General features: G+C 47.5%; 1 protein-coding gene across 2 annotated transcripts in view; it reads right to left on the bottom strand.

Annotated features, from left to right (window-relative positions):
* Positions 1-18,768, bottom strand: part of LOC142817695 (suppressor of lurcher protein 1-like) — a 238,064-nt gene that overhangs the window by 18,859 nt on the left and 200,437 nt on the right. For both annotated transcript variants that reach the window (XM_075895048.1, XM_075895047.1), the window contains 2 exons: positions 12,954-13,147; positions 10,975-11,013 (listed from right to left, as the gene is read on the bottom strand). In XM_075895048.1, coding sequence (XP_075751163.1) covers positions 10,975-11,013; positions 12,954-13,147 — 233 coding nt within the window. The remainder of the gene's footprint in view (positions 1-10,974; positions 11,014-12,953; positions 13,148-18,768) is intronic.

Raw genomic sequence — 18,768 nt, 5'->3', positions numbered from 1 at the left:
AACAAGGTTTATACAAGCAATATAGTAACTTAAATTGCCATGTTCTTGTTCTTTTTTCGCTGATTCATTGTATGGGGTTGTCTCTAACCCAATTAAGGTCGACTTATCAAATATTCTTTCTATCCTTCTTTTTAAATTAATAAAGGGATCAGTTTGGTGCCTCAGAATGCATATCCGAGCACGGAACGCTTGACGCATTTACTTTTCTAAAGCAACTTTTTATAAGCTGCCACAATCTTTAAACTTGCCTATATTTCAGAACCTAGTACAAACTGATGCGCCAAATAAAATCCGACATCTATCACATTTAAGCGTTCATTTAGGCGCCGATATGCTAGAGTCATATTGTAAAAAAAAATATAAGTAAACTTAAACAGCTCATTGATGTTTAATCCTAAGTGTACGTTACTGAATTCGGAGATTACGGGAGTTAAACTCGGGCGCACTGCATCGTATTAAGGTCCACTGGCGCACATCTAAAGAAGTCTCCTTCATTCTACGTGACCGTCCAACTTAAGAAGCGTTCGCTTCCGAGCGGACGCCCCCACCCCCCCTCTCTCTCTCTTTTTCTTTTTTCGTTTTGCTTGAAATTGTTTGGAAATGACTGAATAGGTCTCTGCGACGCTTCTCCAATGCATGCAAAATAAGAAATAGCAAAAACCGAACAGGAAACACGACTCTGTTGCAGCTCTGGCTGAGTAGAGTTTGCAGAGAACTTTGAGCGCGTTTCACCAGCACTGCGCAGTTGCTCTCTTTCACTGAACTGCATTCTTTTTTTTACAGTGCTGCGAATCCTCGCAAACCACTGCGGTATCCTCCCTTATTACTCTTTTTTTTTTTAATGCCAGATTCTGGAATGTTCCGCGTCGTTACTTGTTCGACGACCGTGTGAACAGTTCACGAAGATTGGCGAAATGAAACGTCACCATTTTGTTTCGGATCAGACGCGTTTTGCTACAACTTCTCGGCAAGCGGTTCGACATTGTGTTTGACAGTATAAGATGGTAGAACTGAGCAGATCGTCTATGGACAAAAAAAAAAGAAGAAAAAAAGAACGGAACGGAGTCGAAAAGCAAGAAAGGGGAAGCGAAAGACTCTAAATATATGAGAAAAAAAAAGCGCTCGCAGGCTTACTGAATATAGCGATAAAGTTTTTCATTTCCTAGATTTTGTTCTGTCGAAACCAGCTGCGTCAAATGCTTCCAAACAAAACAAAAGAAATTCAGCTTCTCGATAGTTTATAGCCATACAGGCAATGAGTACATCGTACAGTTTATTTTTTTTTTGTTTTGCTCGTTCTATCTATGTTCGTGTCTGTGCTGTCGGTAACAAGAACAGAACCTAAAAAAAATGACTGCGTTTTTATGCCGTTGATCTGTACGCGTTGGTCGAGCACGGAAAAAAAAAAAAACCTAGAAGCGCTGTTTCGATAACCAGAGTTGTAGCGTGAGCTTGGAACAAAGGCGGTCCTTTTGCCGGGCTTGCCCCCCCTTCTCGAACTCTGTTCGTCGCAGTGTGCCCCGCCGGCTTGATCAATATATTCGCAACCATCCTTTGGTTGTCTCTTTATGCGTCGCATTATTTTGCTCCCTAGAGCACCGGTTTCTCCCCAGGGCCTGCCTATCCCTGCCCTGTAGGCTGCACCACCTTGTTCGGACTCTCATGCGCCGTCTCGACGTCGACCTGCTTGCTTATGTTTTTTTTTTCCCAGACATCTGTGTACGGCTGCGCCAATTCCCACATCATAGAGTGTGACGAAACTTTTTTTTGTTGTGAGGTCATAGTCTGCTACTCGCCGCTCATTGGCTGGCGCAGGTTGGTTGTTTACGATTCGATAACGCTATAGGCAAACAAAGCTCGCGGGCCCGGTGCGCGTTCGGGGCACTCTTTCACTTTTCTCTTCACTTTGTCTGCAGCGTATATTTGAAGACTCTAGAGAGGCCCCCCTTCCCGTTGAGCCGAGTGTTTACAGCCAATCTTTTTTTTTCTTTGTTCACTTAGGTAATTGGACGCAGCTCCGAGAAGGACGCAAACAAGCCGTCCATGAGTTCGGACTCGTAAAAGATAAGCGTAATACGAAAGTTCCCTAAAATGAGAGTTCGCATTATTGGAATTCTCGGGCGCGCTTTTTACTAAATGAGAATTCACTGCGCGAACTAACGCTATAACAGCCGCGAAACGCTACGTAATACGACTCCCGTGAGCGCTTCATATAAGGAAAATAATGCCACAAAGCAAAAAGGAAGAAAATGAGGAAACAGGGGGGAGAGAGGGAAGTATGAAGGAACAGGGAAACTATTTCTTTTTTTTTTGCTTTTAATATTGTGTCTTTTTTTTTTTGGCGCAAGGGCCAATTGATGGTCAAAGAGCGCCAGTTCATTGGACTAGAGATGTTGACAATGATTGTGATTAGCTGCTGCGTAAGGGCCTTAAAATTCCTCTCGCTAAGGCGGGTAAAAACATAGAAGTAATGAAATCACGACCATGTCGTAAAATGTGTGTAGTGCCAATGGATGACGAAAGTTTCTGACATTAAAAACCGTGGTGGACATGTATGGTTGCTTTCTTTTTTTTTTGCTTACCGTATCACTTTACAAGACAACCTCGTAACGCCACAACCACATTGGAAATACTAATGATTGGGAATGTGCGAGCGAAAAGAAGGATATGAGCCTTCAGTGAGATTACGAGATAGCTGTGTTATAGTGTGCAGAAATAGTGCAATTGTGGAAACATTTCAGAGATTTCGAGAGATACGCGTAGCCGAAGAATACGGTTACAAACAGGACCGCTGTGAATGTAGCTTTCATTGTAGTACGTCACCGCTTCGGAGTGGGCAACACGAGTGCGTGTTTACGAGAAATCACACTTGAGACCACAAAAATGGCGCCTTTTAATTCTTACCGGCATTGTCAACACTGGACGATGACCATAGGACGACGACCATAGGGCGTAATAAAATATTTACTAGAGGCAACTGTGGAGCTACGGTTGTTCAGCCACCACGTGAATGATGGCTAGTGCATGCACTAGTGTAGCCTTCATGCTCGGAACTTCGAATAAGGAGGAGGAGGAAGCAACAAGGTAGGGAGGTTAACCAGAAAGACATCCGGTTGGCCACCCTACACTGGGGGATTATGGAAGGGGACAAAAAAGACGAGAAGGAGGGAAGATAGGGAAAAGAAAAAAAGGTGGGGGAGAGACTGACAGTAATTTCAATGCAGCGTGTATAAATTGTGCAGTTGTTGATTAGGGTACTTTTGCTTTTTTTTCGCATAGAAAAACGGCCGATTGTGAACCTCGTGGGCTGAATTGAATTTGTGAGCCCAAATGGGTCAATGCGGTGGGACGGAAAGTTTGCTGAACTGCGTCTTGTGACGAAGCGGCTGTGGGCCGCACGGAGCTGAGAAAAAAAAACGAATTTCAGGCGAATCTACGAGCTATAATTGCAGACAACGTTTCTTGGCAACGAAGGGAAAGTTAGAGGTGTAGTTTCTGGACATGTACGACTACATACGCGAAGTAGTCTGGTGTGGCATGCGTTTCCTATACCGATGTGGAAAGTGATGTCTCCGCGCGATCAGCGTTTCATATGGACCACAGTGAACATGAATATGCTCTATAACATTGACGCATGCACCACTTGGCGTTCGAGGTTTTTCTAAAAGGCTCTGCTTTCTTAGGTGTGTGAAAACGCCAAGTTACAACTTATAAATTGAAATTTGGCAGATCCCAGGTACCTGAGAGTCAACGTTATGCGAAGCATGTGGAGGGAAGGTGGCCATGTTGCAATTTTCTTATTGAGTGATACGTTATGAAATGACGCTAAGTATATGTACTGTTAGGGCGTTTATTAGCTGGCTTACAACGAGAATACACAATGGCGACAGCACCGGCCAAGCACGGACTCTCAGCGCAAGCGGCGTCCTTTTTTTGGGTAGACCCACTAGAAGGCACTTGAGAGATCGGCCCACTTCAGTGTTCGGAGGCTTCTCTACAGTGCAAATGTTGCACGCACAGACATGTTGAAGAGTTGCAGATGTTTGTATAACCAGTTTGCACTTGCGCAACGATGCCAACTGGAACATGCGTATTAGCAACACCAGAAGCTGATATGAACTGCTGATGCCGATGAGGATGCCGCCCTGGACACTGCTACTTAAATCAACTTCAGCGCATGGCAACTAACCACAATTGACGTCAACCCGACGTGACGGCTGTATCAAAGGAGCACTCATGTATTTATTTATTTAACGTTTATGTAACTTGTGTAACGTGTAGGGAAGCATACCATAGAATGCCGAACTAGGCTTCCTTTTCTTCACCATTTGTCTGCCCTTCAACAAACTTTTAACCGAAATACAGAGCATCTTTGTTTGTTTTTAAAATCAGCTTTCCAGCGAGACACTTTCTCAAGCTCACAACGGCGCAGTAGCCGAATTGTAGTTCCGCGTGCGTATTATGCGCCCGAGATAGAAAATAAAGGGAACCACGTCTCCTGCGACAACACCGCGTTCAAACCGACAGGTTTCAGCGCAACGCAGCTGGCACGTTCTTCCGTCTTCATTTGCAGGCGTCGTCAATAATCAGCCGGGATGAGCGAGGGCTCACTCTCGAATAAGCAGGGAGGGTATGTATACTTACTTACGCTGCACCACCGGTTCGGCCTTCTAGACAGCCATATACATATGCTCTTTATCGTTAGCAGTGGACGTTTCATCCGTCCCTTACGCTAGCACGTAAAAAAAAAAAAAAGACCGAGAGAGAGAGAGGGCGTAAAAAGAGGAGATGCATGCAAAGAGCTCTTCTCGGCCACCCTGGCGTGAACGGCGGCCGTGCCGTGGGTAGTTTTTTTTTTTTTCTCCCGAAACTGGAGCGCTCCACGTCGCAGCCGAGGAACAAACTTGGTGCTCGGTGGCAGTTCGTTGTCTCTGGCACCAGGCGGCGCTAAATCTCTGGCCTCTCGAGGGATTCTTCTCCCTTTTCAAGGAAGAGCTGGCGAGGAGTTCTCGTCCCGAAAGTGAGCCTGGCTTTCTAAGCCGTCGGTACGCGTTCAAGAGGAAGCAGATGCATGGGGCTGAAGTGAGGAAGACGAAGAGCGAGACGGTGGCGATGGAAGGCGACGACGAAGGACGAGGACCTGTCGCGAACACTTATAAGGGTCCTTTTAGGGCGATCGCGCGCCGAGAGGCTGTCATTTTTTTTTTCGGCATAGTAAGGCAAGCTACTCGTTGACAATGGGGGTAAAACAGCTTTTGGGAGCTCCCAAAAGTTTTGCGCAAGAGCAAAGCTAAGACTAAAAGAAGAGGAAAAAAGAAGAACAAAACGAAACCAAGCAGCCTAAAAAGGGCGCACGTAAGTATCTGCAGAGACAAACTTCAGTGAATGGTCGAGAACCTGAGGGCGAACCGTCGAGTCGCACCACTCTTCGCAGTCGTTGTTTGGGTGGTATATGGAGAGCGCGACGCGCAATCGCAAGGATCGTCGATAGATTAGGGAGCACACGGCCAGCACGTTTTGACATTCAGCGTAAACCCTACACAAATGCGATTGATGTACCCAAAAGACACTATCAATAAAGAAGAAATTCCGCACACACAACAATCAGGAGAAGCGTTAAATGAAAAGTGATAACCAGTCAAAACAATTTGGAAAAGAACATCGTCTAAAGCGTCGTTCTTACGGTGCTCGGGGAAACGAGTGATAGCGAAGTGGGTCTGCATTTCAGGCGTCTCGCACTGTCAGCCTCACAAGTGAAGAAATGCAAGCGACCCTAAGCCTCGTCGCAGGGCCTGTGGCCAGTTATCGCAGCGTCGTTCACTTTTGTTTTTGCTTATTCTTCGCGCTTCTCCCGCCAGTTGGACGCTTTCATCTCCAATTTTCTTTTTCTCGTCCCTCGCGCCGCAGCCATATTTACCCTTTCTCGAAAACGCTGCAGACGCGAAGTTGTGGGCCCAGAAATTATTGCCCCGGAGAGTCATTCGCTGCTCGAATAAACGGGCGTTGTCTGGGAGGCCGCAGCTAAAAACGCCATCTCCGGGAGGAAGCCATTTATTTCGTTTTTTTCTCTCTCTCTCGTCTATTCCATTCTGCGTGCATCGCAGTCGAGTATCGCCTCTTCTTCGCCGCGGAAAGAAACAACACTCGAACAGAGAAAGGCGCCGCTGTGTGCCCGAGAGATCCCACAACACTCGCGACGTCCCAGCATTTCGTTGCATATATACAACGACGACTACGACGCGTCGTTGAGCAACAAGCCGAGATGGGAAACGACGGGCCAAGAACAAAGCCGCCACCGCAACACAAACACGGCACCACGCTTCGGGGTCTGAGATGGGTTCGGGTGGGATACGTCTTTTTCTCTCGCTTCGCGAGAAAAAAAGTTGCCAAGCTGCCACTTCTGGCTACGGCGCCATAGATTCACCGCCGCGGGTTCTCTACGCTCGTGCGCAGCCATAGTGGCCCACCACGCCTCGTCTCCTTACCAGCGCACCCTGTTCCTTAACCCTAAGCACCCCTTTTCTCCCACTCCGCCTGTCACGAATTATATCCCCTCCATTTCGTTCTCGTCCAGGTTCTCTTCTCGCGTTACTTTATTGCCAACTGGGCTGACGAGAAACGCGACGACATTTCCTTTTGTCTCCCGTGTTTGCGCCCTGCTTTCGCTATGGTAATCGCGCGAAGCGTCCGTGATTGACGTTCTTTCTGCTCGGCTTCCGGGTCACTCTGCCAAATTGAATAAACGGAACGCAGCAGCGTAAAGAAGGAAAAAAAAAGAAAGAAACAGCGAGGAAACGGAAAGCTGGGAAGAACGTGTCGACGTGAGATTAAACGGCCCTTACTTCCTTAAGAGATCCCGTCTTCCGAAGGGCCTATCCCCAAACGCGCACGAATTAAGTCTGCCGGCGACACGACTAGGATACACTGCAGCTGCCTCGTCTCTTCGTTGAAGTGGACGTCCGATAAAGCTTCGCGGGGAAATATCCGAAGAGACTACAAGCACCCAGGAAGCGGAATTCACACTTCGAATTTCGTTTTATCCGGTTTCTGCGCGTCGCAGCGAAAAGTGGCATCCGAAGCGGGATCCTCGGGGAAGGCTGCTAGCCCACGCCTCGAGATTGACGGAACTATAGGAAGCACCAAAAAAAAAAAAATGAGAGAGAAAGGTTCGTCAGCGAGCATAGTTATTCGGACACATGGTGTCACCAACGTTCGTATGCTTAGAGAAAAAAAAAAAACCACAGAAGCTCTTGCCCTATCAGGAAAATAACGCCAAGCGAAGGTGGCCTACCTCTTTTCTTTCCTTCTTTTTTTTCTTCCTATACTTCTTTCTCTCTCTTTCTTTTTTCTTCCTATACTTCTTTCTCTCTCTCTCTCTTTCTTTCTCTCTTGTTCTTTCTCTCTCTTTCTTTCTCTCTTGTTCTTTCTCTCTCTTTCTCTCTCTCTTGTTCTTTAACTCTCTTTCTCTCCCTTTCTTTCTCTCTCTTGTTCTTTATCGCTCTTTCTTTCTTTACCAACGCTCCCTCCTAACTTTTTCTTTCCTCCACGCCAGGAACGACATCTCAATCCGCCTGCTTAGCCGCTCACCATTTATGTTCCTATGGGCACCAAAGAGGGTCACGCGTGCATAATCCAGGCAGCTGTGAAACGTGGCAGCGCGAAATGACATTCGACCTCGATAAAATAAAAGATTGCCATATCAGTAAGAGCTGATCATCCAGAAGCCCACACTCGAGAGATCATCCATTATGCGAAAAAAAAAAAGAAAACACGCACACAAATCCGCAAGTGACTGGTGCACATTCCGTGGCCACATTTTTTTAAATGTTCTTTTTTTACACCTTCGCCGATGACGGATTTTTGCACAAAACGTGTGGTTACAGAAATCTGCGTAGGCTTTCTGCTCTTCCATAGTAGAATATAAAGTACTCTAAATCGTTAAACACTTTTTCTCAACACAATTCTTAACAAGCTTTGCTTCAAGAAAAAACGAAAAAAAAAAACGCCAGCATAGTCACAGCGAGAGCTAGACGAGCGGCCTTTCAGAGCTTTTTAAAAACACTCATTAGGTAACTACTGCAAGCCCACTTGCTTGATACCCGCTAGGGCAATAATAATAAACTTCTGAGTAGTAGGCCGGTATTCGCTAATCTATTTTTTGCCATTCTTCTGAAAATCGCGTTATCCGCTTGCGAGGAATTTCGCGCCCATTGTTCATGCAATGACTGAGGACGATGAGGAATTTTGGCTGAAGTGGGTATGCGCCACAATTTATAGGGGAACAAGAACAAGCTTCTGTAATGTGTTGAAGCATTGGACGACCCACACGTAACGCTATACGCATTGTGCGACGACTGGTTGTTCTTTCGGTATTTTAGAACTCTTTGTAAGTCGTATTAACACAATTGCTTTCCGGATATCAAGTCTGCCTAAGGTAATTTTGCCAACAAGCCACAAGCACCAGCGTAGCTCAGTGGTAGAATACTGAGCTGACACCCAGCAGACTCTGGCTTCGAGCCCCACTGTGTCTTTGGTGCTAGGTTTGCCAACAAGGCACAAGCACCGGCGTATAGTTGAGTGGTTGAATACTGGGCTAACACCCAGCACACCCGGGTTTCGAGCCCCACTGTGTATTTGGTGTTAAGTTACGGACACCGGCGGCGGCGGCGGACAACTGCACGTGACCCGAGTTGTTACCTCAACAGCTTTCGATGTAAAAAATGGCCAAGCTTTCACTAATAAAGCCGCGCCAGGCTTGAAATATTGAAACTGGACGATTCTCAAGACTAAAACTGGTTGCTTCTAGGTCACTCTAGGTTTCAGCTAGGTGACGTAGGTTGTTTCTAGGTTGCTTATAGGTCGTTGCTAGGCTTTGGATATACTGGGCTATAGGTCTCAGTGCAAAGAGGTCCGAGTTAAAGAACAGTCAGTCACAGACACGTGGTGGGCACGCCGTTGGCGCTGACCTTCAATCGCTTCGGGTCCTTCTCGCAACCGCTATTGCCCTTTCCCGTTTTTTCTAGTTGTTATCGTACGTGCGGGGGGAGGGGGGTCTTCAGCTCACCGCAGTCACTTCGCAGCCGCATTCGTTGAGCTAACGTATTGTTGCCTTCCTATTTTTTTTTTTAGCGGAGGTGGGACTTACCTAACTTCTGTGGCACACAACCATTTAGGATGAAGATAAACATTTAGTACGGACTGAACAACGAACGATTGTTAAACAGCTTCGCTCTTAAAACTCGGAGGGCGCTTGAAGTTTGCGTAATCGGTGATTGATTGATTTGTGGGGTTTAACGTCCCAAAAGCAACATATGATTATGAGAGACGCCGTATTGGAGGGCTCCGGAAATTTCGACCACCTGCATTGCGTAATCGGGCACCGCTCACATCGCTTTCCCAGTCGCTAGCGTAGCTTCGCTTTTCGGTGGACGCCACGCCGTGAGGAAAAGAACACACATGCGCACAACATTGGCCGCAACATTCCTGCTGCAAGTTCAGTTGCGGAGGGCCCAGTCTGCCATAATTATTTATTTTGTCAATTGGCGAAGCACCTGGTGCTAGTCCGTTAGGCAACAAGCGTACCCGCGAATCAATGCTCTTGGTTGATGCTGTTGCTCACAATTATGAATTATGTGTAGTGTCGGCGGGCAGCGTCCGAACGACGGCAAGGGGACCAGTGAGTGGACGCGGAACTTGGTGCGTGCAGGCAGTCGGCCCACCGACACGAACGAGTCAGACGTAGTCCGCGTAAGCCCAACAACGACTCAGCTGACCAGTAGCCATACAGTAGACCAGTAGTGATAGTAGACCAGTAGCCAAACCGCACCACGAAGCGACGCGTACACACGTAATTGGCTACTGACAATCACGTGTGCCGGTCTGCAATGACATTATATATATATAAAGCACACAACAACACGACAAACAGTGCACATCCTTCTCAAGGATGGCGCCACAACACCACATTATGCTTTAGCGCTCTTCAAGTTGTGGGCCTTAAAACCGGCCATAAGCAGCGCTGTTCGTATATTTTGACCCATGTTGCGATTCTACGCTTCTGTCAAGCAATAAAATACATGCGTCAAAGAGGCTACTCGCACTGCGCGGTATTCACACATATTTTCTTTTTCAAAACAATTTTGTAGGCACTGGCGTACGTGGTTCGGTATCAGAACAGATGTTTGCCCCGAGGAAGTCCTAGCTTCGATTTCCACTCTGACACAAGATTTTTATTATTTTGCGTATACCTAGAATGTTAATTTGCGGACCAACTTCCTAGCTTCGATTTCCACTCTGACACAAGATTTTTATTATTTTGCGTATACCTAGATTGTTAATTTGCGGACCACATCAATTTTTCGCTCATAACAGTCGCCAGGATGTCTGCCGAAAAATCTCCTTAACACTACCGCGTTAAAATTGAATGTTCGAGCTGAGCGAGCAGCTTTTCACATTCGGGCAACGCCGCAGCCTACATGTGCTTTCGCTTTTTCAGAAGTGGAGCGGGCTCGCATACTGATGCAGCTTGCCTGCGTTAAATGGGCTATTTTTTGTTATCGGTGCTATTTGATGTGAAAACGACGGTATAAGTGCACGATTACCCATTGGTGAATCCGTCTCGAAAAGGCATTAAGTTTTCCAGGTGCAACATAGCGTTTCCAACTAAAAGTCTCGCGTGTCTCTGAAGGTGTGCGGTAATCGATAGCGCCAACAGCAGGGCGTTTAACGAGCTTGTGAATTTCGGGAGCGACGTTAAAGGTAGCCGCAACATTATGACGACGGGGATCAAACCAGCGTAGTCGAGCTTAGCTGAAAGAGCAGCAATTCAGGCTCAATGTATACCATGGCAAATTGAAAGACGCGTTCTATGTGGGACGCGCACATCACTCGCTAAATGCTCAACCCCCGGGTTGATGTGAACGACAGTACGCAATAACAAAAGAGGCGGAGAAGTAAAAAAAAACTGAAACTTACCACCCTGTGGGTCCTGACGGCCGGAAGGAATGCCAAAATCTGTAAAAAAAAAGAAAGAAAAGAGAAAACCACATTGAGTCGAAATAAAAAAAAAGAAAGGGCAAGTTTTTAAAAGAGTAATGAAAACATTTCTGAGCCTACGGTGAAGGTGGCAGCCAGCGCAGCTGGAAGGTTCACGTCGCTTCCGTGCCCTTTCACGCATCTGTGAGTGCTGGCACTTCTTTGATTCGCGATATTCTTCCTCCGAGCGAACGGCACTCGTCCATTACATAACAAGTTCAAAGGGCAACTGCACGCTCATCACAGCACTAGCGACATCTTTCTAGAGTATACGTCGTGAGACAAAGGAGCCCGGCGGGAAGTGCCGCCACTACCGAGTATCGCGATACACGTGAAAGAGTCGTCGGCGGTTGCAAGGGGCATAGAGTTTCGTAAAATTAACTAGAGGGGACACTGGCGCTGCGATCGTTCAGCGACCATGGGAATGATGGGCAGTACACACATTTGCCTAGTCCTCGTACTTGTGGACAGCGAACTGTACTTGCGGCTTCGTTTGTTGCTGTGTTTAGGTTTTGTTTTGAAAGGAAGATTCAACCCTTTTGAACTTCGCGACCCGATTTGGGAAGGTAAGTCTAAAAGAATAAGATGGTGAACCGCAACCGCTAAGCATTTGCTAATATTTGTTTTGCGAGAAAACAGCTTCAAGCCACACGAGCACACACGGAGCCAAAAGCAGGCAAGAAGTACGAGACAAATGTGTGCACTGCTCATCAGTCCCATGCTCGCTGAAGCGCCAGCGTTGCAGCTCCCATAGACACTAGCACCATAGTTCCCTCTAGTGTATATTAGGAAACTCTATGGCAAGGGGCACTTGTCACAAGTGCGCGAAGGGAACCGGTGGTAAGGGTGCAATATGGAAGCGGTGATATCGTGACGACAACGCTTGGGTTGCGTAAACGAAGTAGTTTCGCCACAATACTGCGATGCACGTTTCTCATTTTGATTTTGCTGCATTCGGTGTACACCCAAAAAGACTGCCAGAAATGCTCGGCGCAGACCACACCCCAGTGTTCGAGAACCTTCGCGATTGTAGCAGATCGTTCTGTTAAGAATGCGCGCAGGACGCGGACAGCCCATCTTACTCCAGAGCTTGTGCGACCACCAGTGATTAGGCGGGAAAATTTGAAAAGATGGCGCGTTCCTACGATGATCAGTTTATCGACGGCCGACGCTCTGTTCGCCGCTATCGGTGTACGCACAGTGTGCAATGCCCGCTTGCAGTTCGATTTCGGGTTTTCCGCCCACAAGTTCAGCCAAATAAAGAGTTACGTATTTCCGAGTTCTGCTGGAGTCTTCTACACCGTCACGACTACGTAAGAATACAATCTCTCTCACGGCGACTGCAGAAGTGGGTCCTTGCGCTTCGTCTTACGTTCAGGTGTGTACGCGGTTGAAGCGAGTGAACGAGCAGACGGGAGAATAGAAAAGCATGCGCGTTCGCAGTACAAGCACAGAAACTTAGCCGTGAAGCCGTCAGAAGGTGCTCCGATGCAATTGGGCTCTTGTTCGGCGCTCTAGTTTGAAAGAGCGAGTATGTGCACGTCAGTTTTCCATAAGCAACTGGGAACCACACGTTGGAGAGAAGCTGATGATGAAGTCATTTTCTTGCATTTCTTGAAGTCGCCACAACTGCAGCGATCTCAATTGGCGCCAGTCATCAACAGTCAATTCAATTACCGGTCTTCACCGCGTTACAAACATGTTGGTCAGCGACATGTAGGAAGGTCTGCAAAAACGGAGTACGACTTCACCGCATTGTTGCGGCTGCTAGCCAGAGCATGGCACAACTTTGCAATTTAAAGGTAGCATATACTGCAGGCTCTAATTTGGCAAACATTACCAAGGTATCTGTTTTTTGTTCTCAGCTGTATATCCATACAAGTGAAAGAGCAGTTATGTGCATAATAAACAATACTCACTGGTGACGAACTGGTAGATGGCCCGGAATCCCTTGACGCTGGGCGGCCTGCTGCCGAAGCTCTGGAAGATGACGGTCATGCGGTGCTCGTTGGACATGATCTGGTTGGGCAGCTGCGAGCCGCAGAAGTTGTCCAGCCGCTCGCGCTGTCCCTTGATGGTGATGAAGCCGATCACAGAGTCCACGTTCTCGCACCTGCGCCAGAGCAGGAGCACGTATTTGCAGATCGTGGCGCTCGGCGCGAACAGCCACAACGGAAAGCCTGACGGTAGCATTTCTAGCCCTAAAGATGGCCGCCCTGGCTAGTCTGTGTACAAAGAAAATTCAGAGCCGTTAGACTCAATGTGAAGGTGCGCGGCTAGTGGAGCTGCGTGGTTCGGCCATGGCGGCATTGCTGCAAGTTTCACGCTATCACGTATACACTGTCGTCCTTTATCAAAGGGAACACGCAATTGCGTGGCCTGCGCTCTGCGGCGGCTGCCTACAGCACCATCAACCGACAAGTTAAGAAAGCACGTTCGCTTTCGGCGTCATCTATGGCCAAGCGAGATAACGAGTCGGGGCCGGTAGACAAGCGCTGCTAGATTACGTTCCCTCCCCACTCGCGCGGCGAGCGATATCAAACGATTACTGCAGCGTGCGCCGCGGTAGCACACAACGTTTGACATGTTGGCAGCGAACTACGCACTGCAGGCCAGAGCAGAGAGGGAGTGGAATTTAGCAACGCCTGTCTGCTGGTCATAACTTTAGTTTTTTTTTTTTTGGCAACAGATGACGCTGAAGGGGAACGTGTTTTCTTTTGCTGTCGGTTGATGGTGCTGTAGGCAGCCACTGCAGAGCGCAGGCCACGCGTTCGCGTGTTCCCTTTCATAAAGGACGACAGTGTACAAGAAGCGCTGCACCATGCTGCTGTGCTCTTGCGGAGGTCGATTTAGATTCACAGCTCGATAGTGACGCTGAATTACTGCGTTACACGACAAACTTACCGGAGCAATCCTCAAGAAATATTATATTACGTAAGGGAATTTCATCTCCATGGGTCCGTCTCTCACAACAGGGATCAGGGGAATGAAATGGTGACCACCAACCGATAAGCGAAATAATACCCCGCTTTCATAATGTTCCCTTAAACGATATGGGTCCCACACTTTTTTTTTTCATATTTGAAAACGCCCTTATCAAGCATTTTGCTTTTGTCGTGTGCTGCCGACAAGGACATTCCTGTCTGGCTAAAGTGGATGTGTTGAAGGGTGTCCGCGGAACAGGTTCTAAATGAGCCGATCCATGTAGAAAGAGAAAGAGATATTGCAAAACAATTGTCATCATCCCCATGCATAGCAGATATATGTGACGCACATCAGCGCTTCTACTGGGCACGTGCCAACCACGAACAATACGAAGTAGTCGTGATACAATCACATGCATGTCTCACCATTCGCTCACGAGTATATGTACTACAATCGCAGATTCGGAACGAAGGATTTGTACAGCCAAAGTGCTGTAGCGATACAGACTTTAACGGATGAGGCGCGATGTAATGATTCAGCTCTTTTTCGAATGGAATTTTGCCCAGCAGAAATAATTAACACTCACCCCTTATGAAGAAATTTAATGGAATTTCTGAAGCACTCCACTGCGGAGTTCTTCATAATCATATAGTGGTTTCGAGATCTAGAATTCCCGGGATTATTACATTTAGTAGTAAGAAATTGAGTTTTTGTTGGCTATAAGAGATTAACGCAAATTTTTTCATTGTGATGTGTTTTAACATTAGGACACGCACTGGAAAATCTGCGTATTTTGATCATCAGAAATCCTGCTGCATGTTGTCATCTGAGTCTCCATTGCACACCTGATGCTAAGAGACATTAGGCTTTGCAGGTCTAATGTCAATTTAATGACTCATTAGGTGTCTATTAGCTGCAAATTAGGCTCTCAAAATTCATTTTCATAAGGGACGGTACAACGATACAGGCAGTCGTCCATCGTAGAAAAAAAAAAAAACATCGTTCGCTGGAACACGTCGGCCTCTATAAATGCGTTAATGTAGCACGTCCCAGAGTTATCGATGGTGGGTGGGTGTTTGGTTGTCCGGCAAGACGCACATTAGTGCGCAGTGGCTGCAGACGTAATTTCTAGAGCGTGCTAACCTATTGATTGATTGATTTATTGATTTATATGTGGGGTTTAGCGTCCCGAAACCACTAAATGATTATGAGACGCCGTAGTGCAGGGCTTTGAAAATTTGGACCACCTGGGGTTCTTTAACATGCGCCCAAATCTGAGCACACGGGTCTACAGCATTTCCGCCCCCACCGGAAATGCAGCCGGGATTCGATCCCGCGACCTGCGGGTCAGCAGCCGAGTACCTTAGCCACTGGACCACCGCGGCGGGGCTAACCTATTGACGTCATGCAGACGAACCATGTGACATATTCGAAAACATTCACGGTAGTAATTAAAAATAACAATTATAGCAATAGTTGGGATTTTAATAATGATATCATCATAGGGTTTAACGTACCAAAACCACGATATGATTATGAGGGACGGCGTAGTGGAAGGCTCCGCGAATTTCAACCATTTAGTGTTCGTTAATGTGCTCTGCCATCGCACAACACATAGGCGTCTACCATCTCGGCTCCAGCGAAATGTAGCCGCTGCAACCGCGATCGAATTCGCGATCTACGGGTCAGGAGCCGAGTGCCGTAGTCCCAAATCCACCGTGACCAACAATAGTTGAGGTTTTACGTCCCCAAACAACGATATCACTGTGACGAATGCTGTAGTGAAGGGCTCTGGAAATTTAGACGATCTGATGTTCTTCGACGTACGCCTAAATCAATGTACACGGGACTGTAGCATTCGGCCTTTCGGCCGCCCCGGCGAGGAGGTCATTGAAACGCACGCGCGAGAACATTTACGCGAGAGACTCAACAGCGTACAGGGTAACCGCTAAAAGTTTACATCGGCGAGGCACACCTAAAGAAAGAACTCATTAGAGTTAAAGCAACAGCGTAACGCTCTTTGCGAAGCCTCTACCGTAAAGCCCACTGGGATACAACATAAAGAAAGCTAGAGAAAGGGAGATTCGCGGAGGTCACGAACTTCCACAGCCGCAATGCGTCTGTGCTGCGCACCGATGCTCGGGGCCGGCAGTGCAATCCTTTTTTTTTTATCGCTTTCTTTTTGAAACCACGGCCTGCCATCAAGCTCTGAAAACCCCCCGCTGTGAAGAGTGCCCCTGGGATGGGGTGTCGCCACTTGGGTATCGCCGAGACCACACCGCACTCTTGCGTGACGTCTTCCTCCTCGGGATTCGTTTCCCGACCCCGAGGCCATAATCCGCTTAGCCTCACACACACACACACACCCGTGCTCACTGTACACCGTCAGACTGCACAAAGCAAGGCCCTCCCAACCTTTCCACCCGATGCACTCCATCCCGAATTCCCGAGCTCAGGTCTCTGTATAATCCTCCGTGAATCCTCGGCCCCTCTTGCTGCTCATTAGAGTGCTCTCTATCTTCTCTGGCCACACGATGCATCATTTTGCGACGGCTGTGACGCCGTGAGTGTGCTGGGCAGCGGTGCGTGGCGATTACGAAAGTCGGTAATCGTGGTTATTCTGCTGCGAGCGCGGTGGGCGTCGAATTAACGTGGACCCGAGCTCAGTCTCGTGCTGATTTGCTTTTGGTCGATGCTCACTCGGCTTTGGCATGCCCGCAGAAACCGACATAACGGAACAGCTACGAGTGATTACTTTTGGCAGGCAGCGCTTTTCGAGCCTCTTATGACGGCGAGAAACGAAATAAAGAGTGTCAATGGCCGGTGATCAGACAATTTCGGCATGGAAGGAAAAGGTACCACGAACCCGCCAGATGGCACTGCTGCTGTTTGATATTCAAGATCTGCCTGCGAGAAGCGCCTGAACGAGGACAAAAGCACAAAAACTCAGAAGCGCATCTTGAGTAGCATGGTTGAAGTTGGTAGGCGAATACCTGATGTACTTAACGCTGCGTGTGATTTGGGCTACGTGTCTAATTTGATGTAAAGGTACGTGTATTTGCACCGAACTGCGACCTCACTCAGCCATTTTAAATGACCGTCGCTCACGCCACCCTCTTGACTACCCATAGCGCGTGCGTCGTCCAGAATATACTTTTTTTTTTTTACAGCGAAGGCTGTCGTGAGATGACAACAACAACCATTTTCGGCATCGTACTTGTCCACCGACACCACCGCCGGTGTCCGAAACCGCTAGCACACGAAATAAAAAAAAAGGAAAACAACGTGATTCGAACCCATGCCCTCTCCATGGTAGTCGAACATTCTATCACAGAGCCTCACCACTTTTTTTTTTCTTCATTGACGGAGCCACTCAAGTGCTTGGAAAGCCCTTGCAAAAGGACCCTATGCAGGGTCCATGACACAAAAGTAGTCGCATTAACATGCACAAAATTGCGTTAAATATAGAAATGACAATGCCACTTGCGTAACGAGTGGGTCGTTGAATGCTCCGACTCATTGCGGAAGACTAAGTTATAATTGTTCATTGTCATCAGCCACCGCTTCAACAAGTTGATTGATTGATTTGTGGGGTTCAACGTCCCAAAACCACCATTTGATTATGAGAGACGCCGTAATGGCGGACTCCGGAAATTTCGATCACCTGGGGTTCTTTAACGTGCAAAATTTCCGCCTCCATCGGAAATGCAGCCGCCGCCGCCTGGATTCAATCCCGCGACCTGCGGGTCAGCAGCCGAGTACCTCAGCCACTAGACCACCGTGGCGAGGCCCGCTTCAACAAAGTTCACACGGTGTCCTACACGTCTTTAGCGGGTACCTCGCTTCTCCGCAGAATAACGAATAATGGCATGCTGGACGGCTTCTCTACAACACAAAAATCACGATGACGTGCGGAGTAGCGGGTGCCTCGCAAGTGTAGTTAAATTTGGAACACCGTTAACATGTGTAAAAAAGCGTGCTAGGGGAGTAAAACATGGCCTGGGCGCCACACAATAAAAATTACGAAACTAGTAGGCCGTTTAAAAGTTTCAACCTATTACAAAGGGCTCAACCATAACTCTTCATCGTTATCAGGCACCGCATCAACAAATTGCACATAGTAACGATGTGTAAGCGGGTACCTCGCTTATCCGCAGATTACCGAATAATGGTGCACTGGGTGCTTCCCTACTTCACAAAAAAAAAACGATGAGTTTTGTCGTAGTGGGTGCCATGCATGTGTACCTACATTTCTGGCCCAGAAAATTCACAAATGGCCCCCGAAAAGCCGCTCTTCATACTCTCGCTGAGACTGGGCTGCGCTTTGCGGAGAAGAGTGACATGTTTTTTTTTTTTTTTAGCCCACATCGCATGCTGCGTTATTAAACTTGGTAGCGACTACGCATTAATACGAATCAAAAATAAACGAGGACACAGCGGCCTGAGTGCACAGAACGCAGTTATGTACTGATATAAGAAACAGAAGGCGCACATAAATGCAAAAAGAAAACTTCAATCTTCGGCGAGTCATTTTTCGCGCTCGTTAAGGGTGTTCTTTGCCTGACAAGGAACATGACGGTGCGTCAGAAACAGGAATATATAGCACTCACCACAAAAATTTGTTAAATAAGAAAAAAAGTTCAGAAGTTGTTTTTTTTCGGCTCTCTTTTTTTTTGCAGCTATCGCAAGATTAAGGCGCCGGTGTGATTTTTCTTTGCTTTCTTCGAAATGCAGGCAGTAATTTTACGACGAAGAAAGATTCATTAGGGAGCAGGGATGAGGAGGGATGACGATAGGCATATGGCAGTG

The sequence above is a fragment of the Rhipicephalus microplus genome, chromosome 5, assembly GCF_043290135.1.
Source record: "Rhipicephalus microplus isolate Deutch F79 chromosome 5, USDA_Rmic, whole genome shotgun sequence".
NCBI lineage: Eukaryota > Metazoa > Arthropoda > Arachnida > Ixodida > Ixodidae > Rhipicephalus > Rhipicephalus microplus.
The sequence above is the reverse complement of the archived record's forward strand: the minus strand, read 5'-3'. Positions and strand labels throughout refer to the sequence as shown.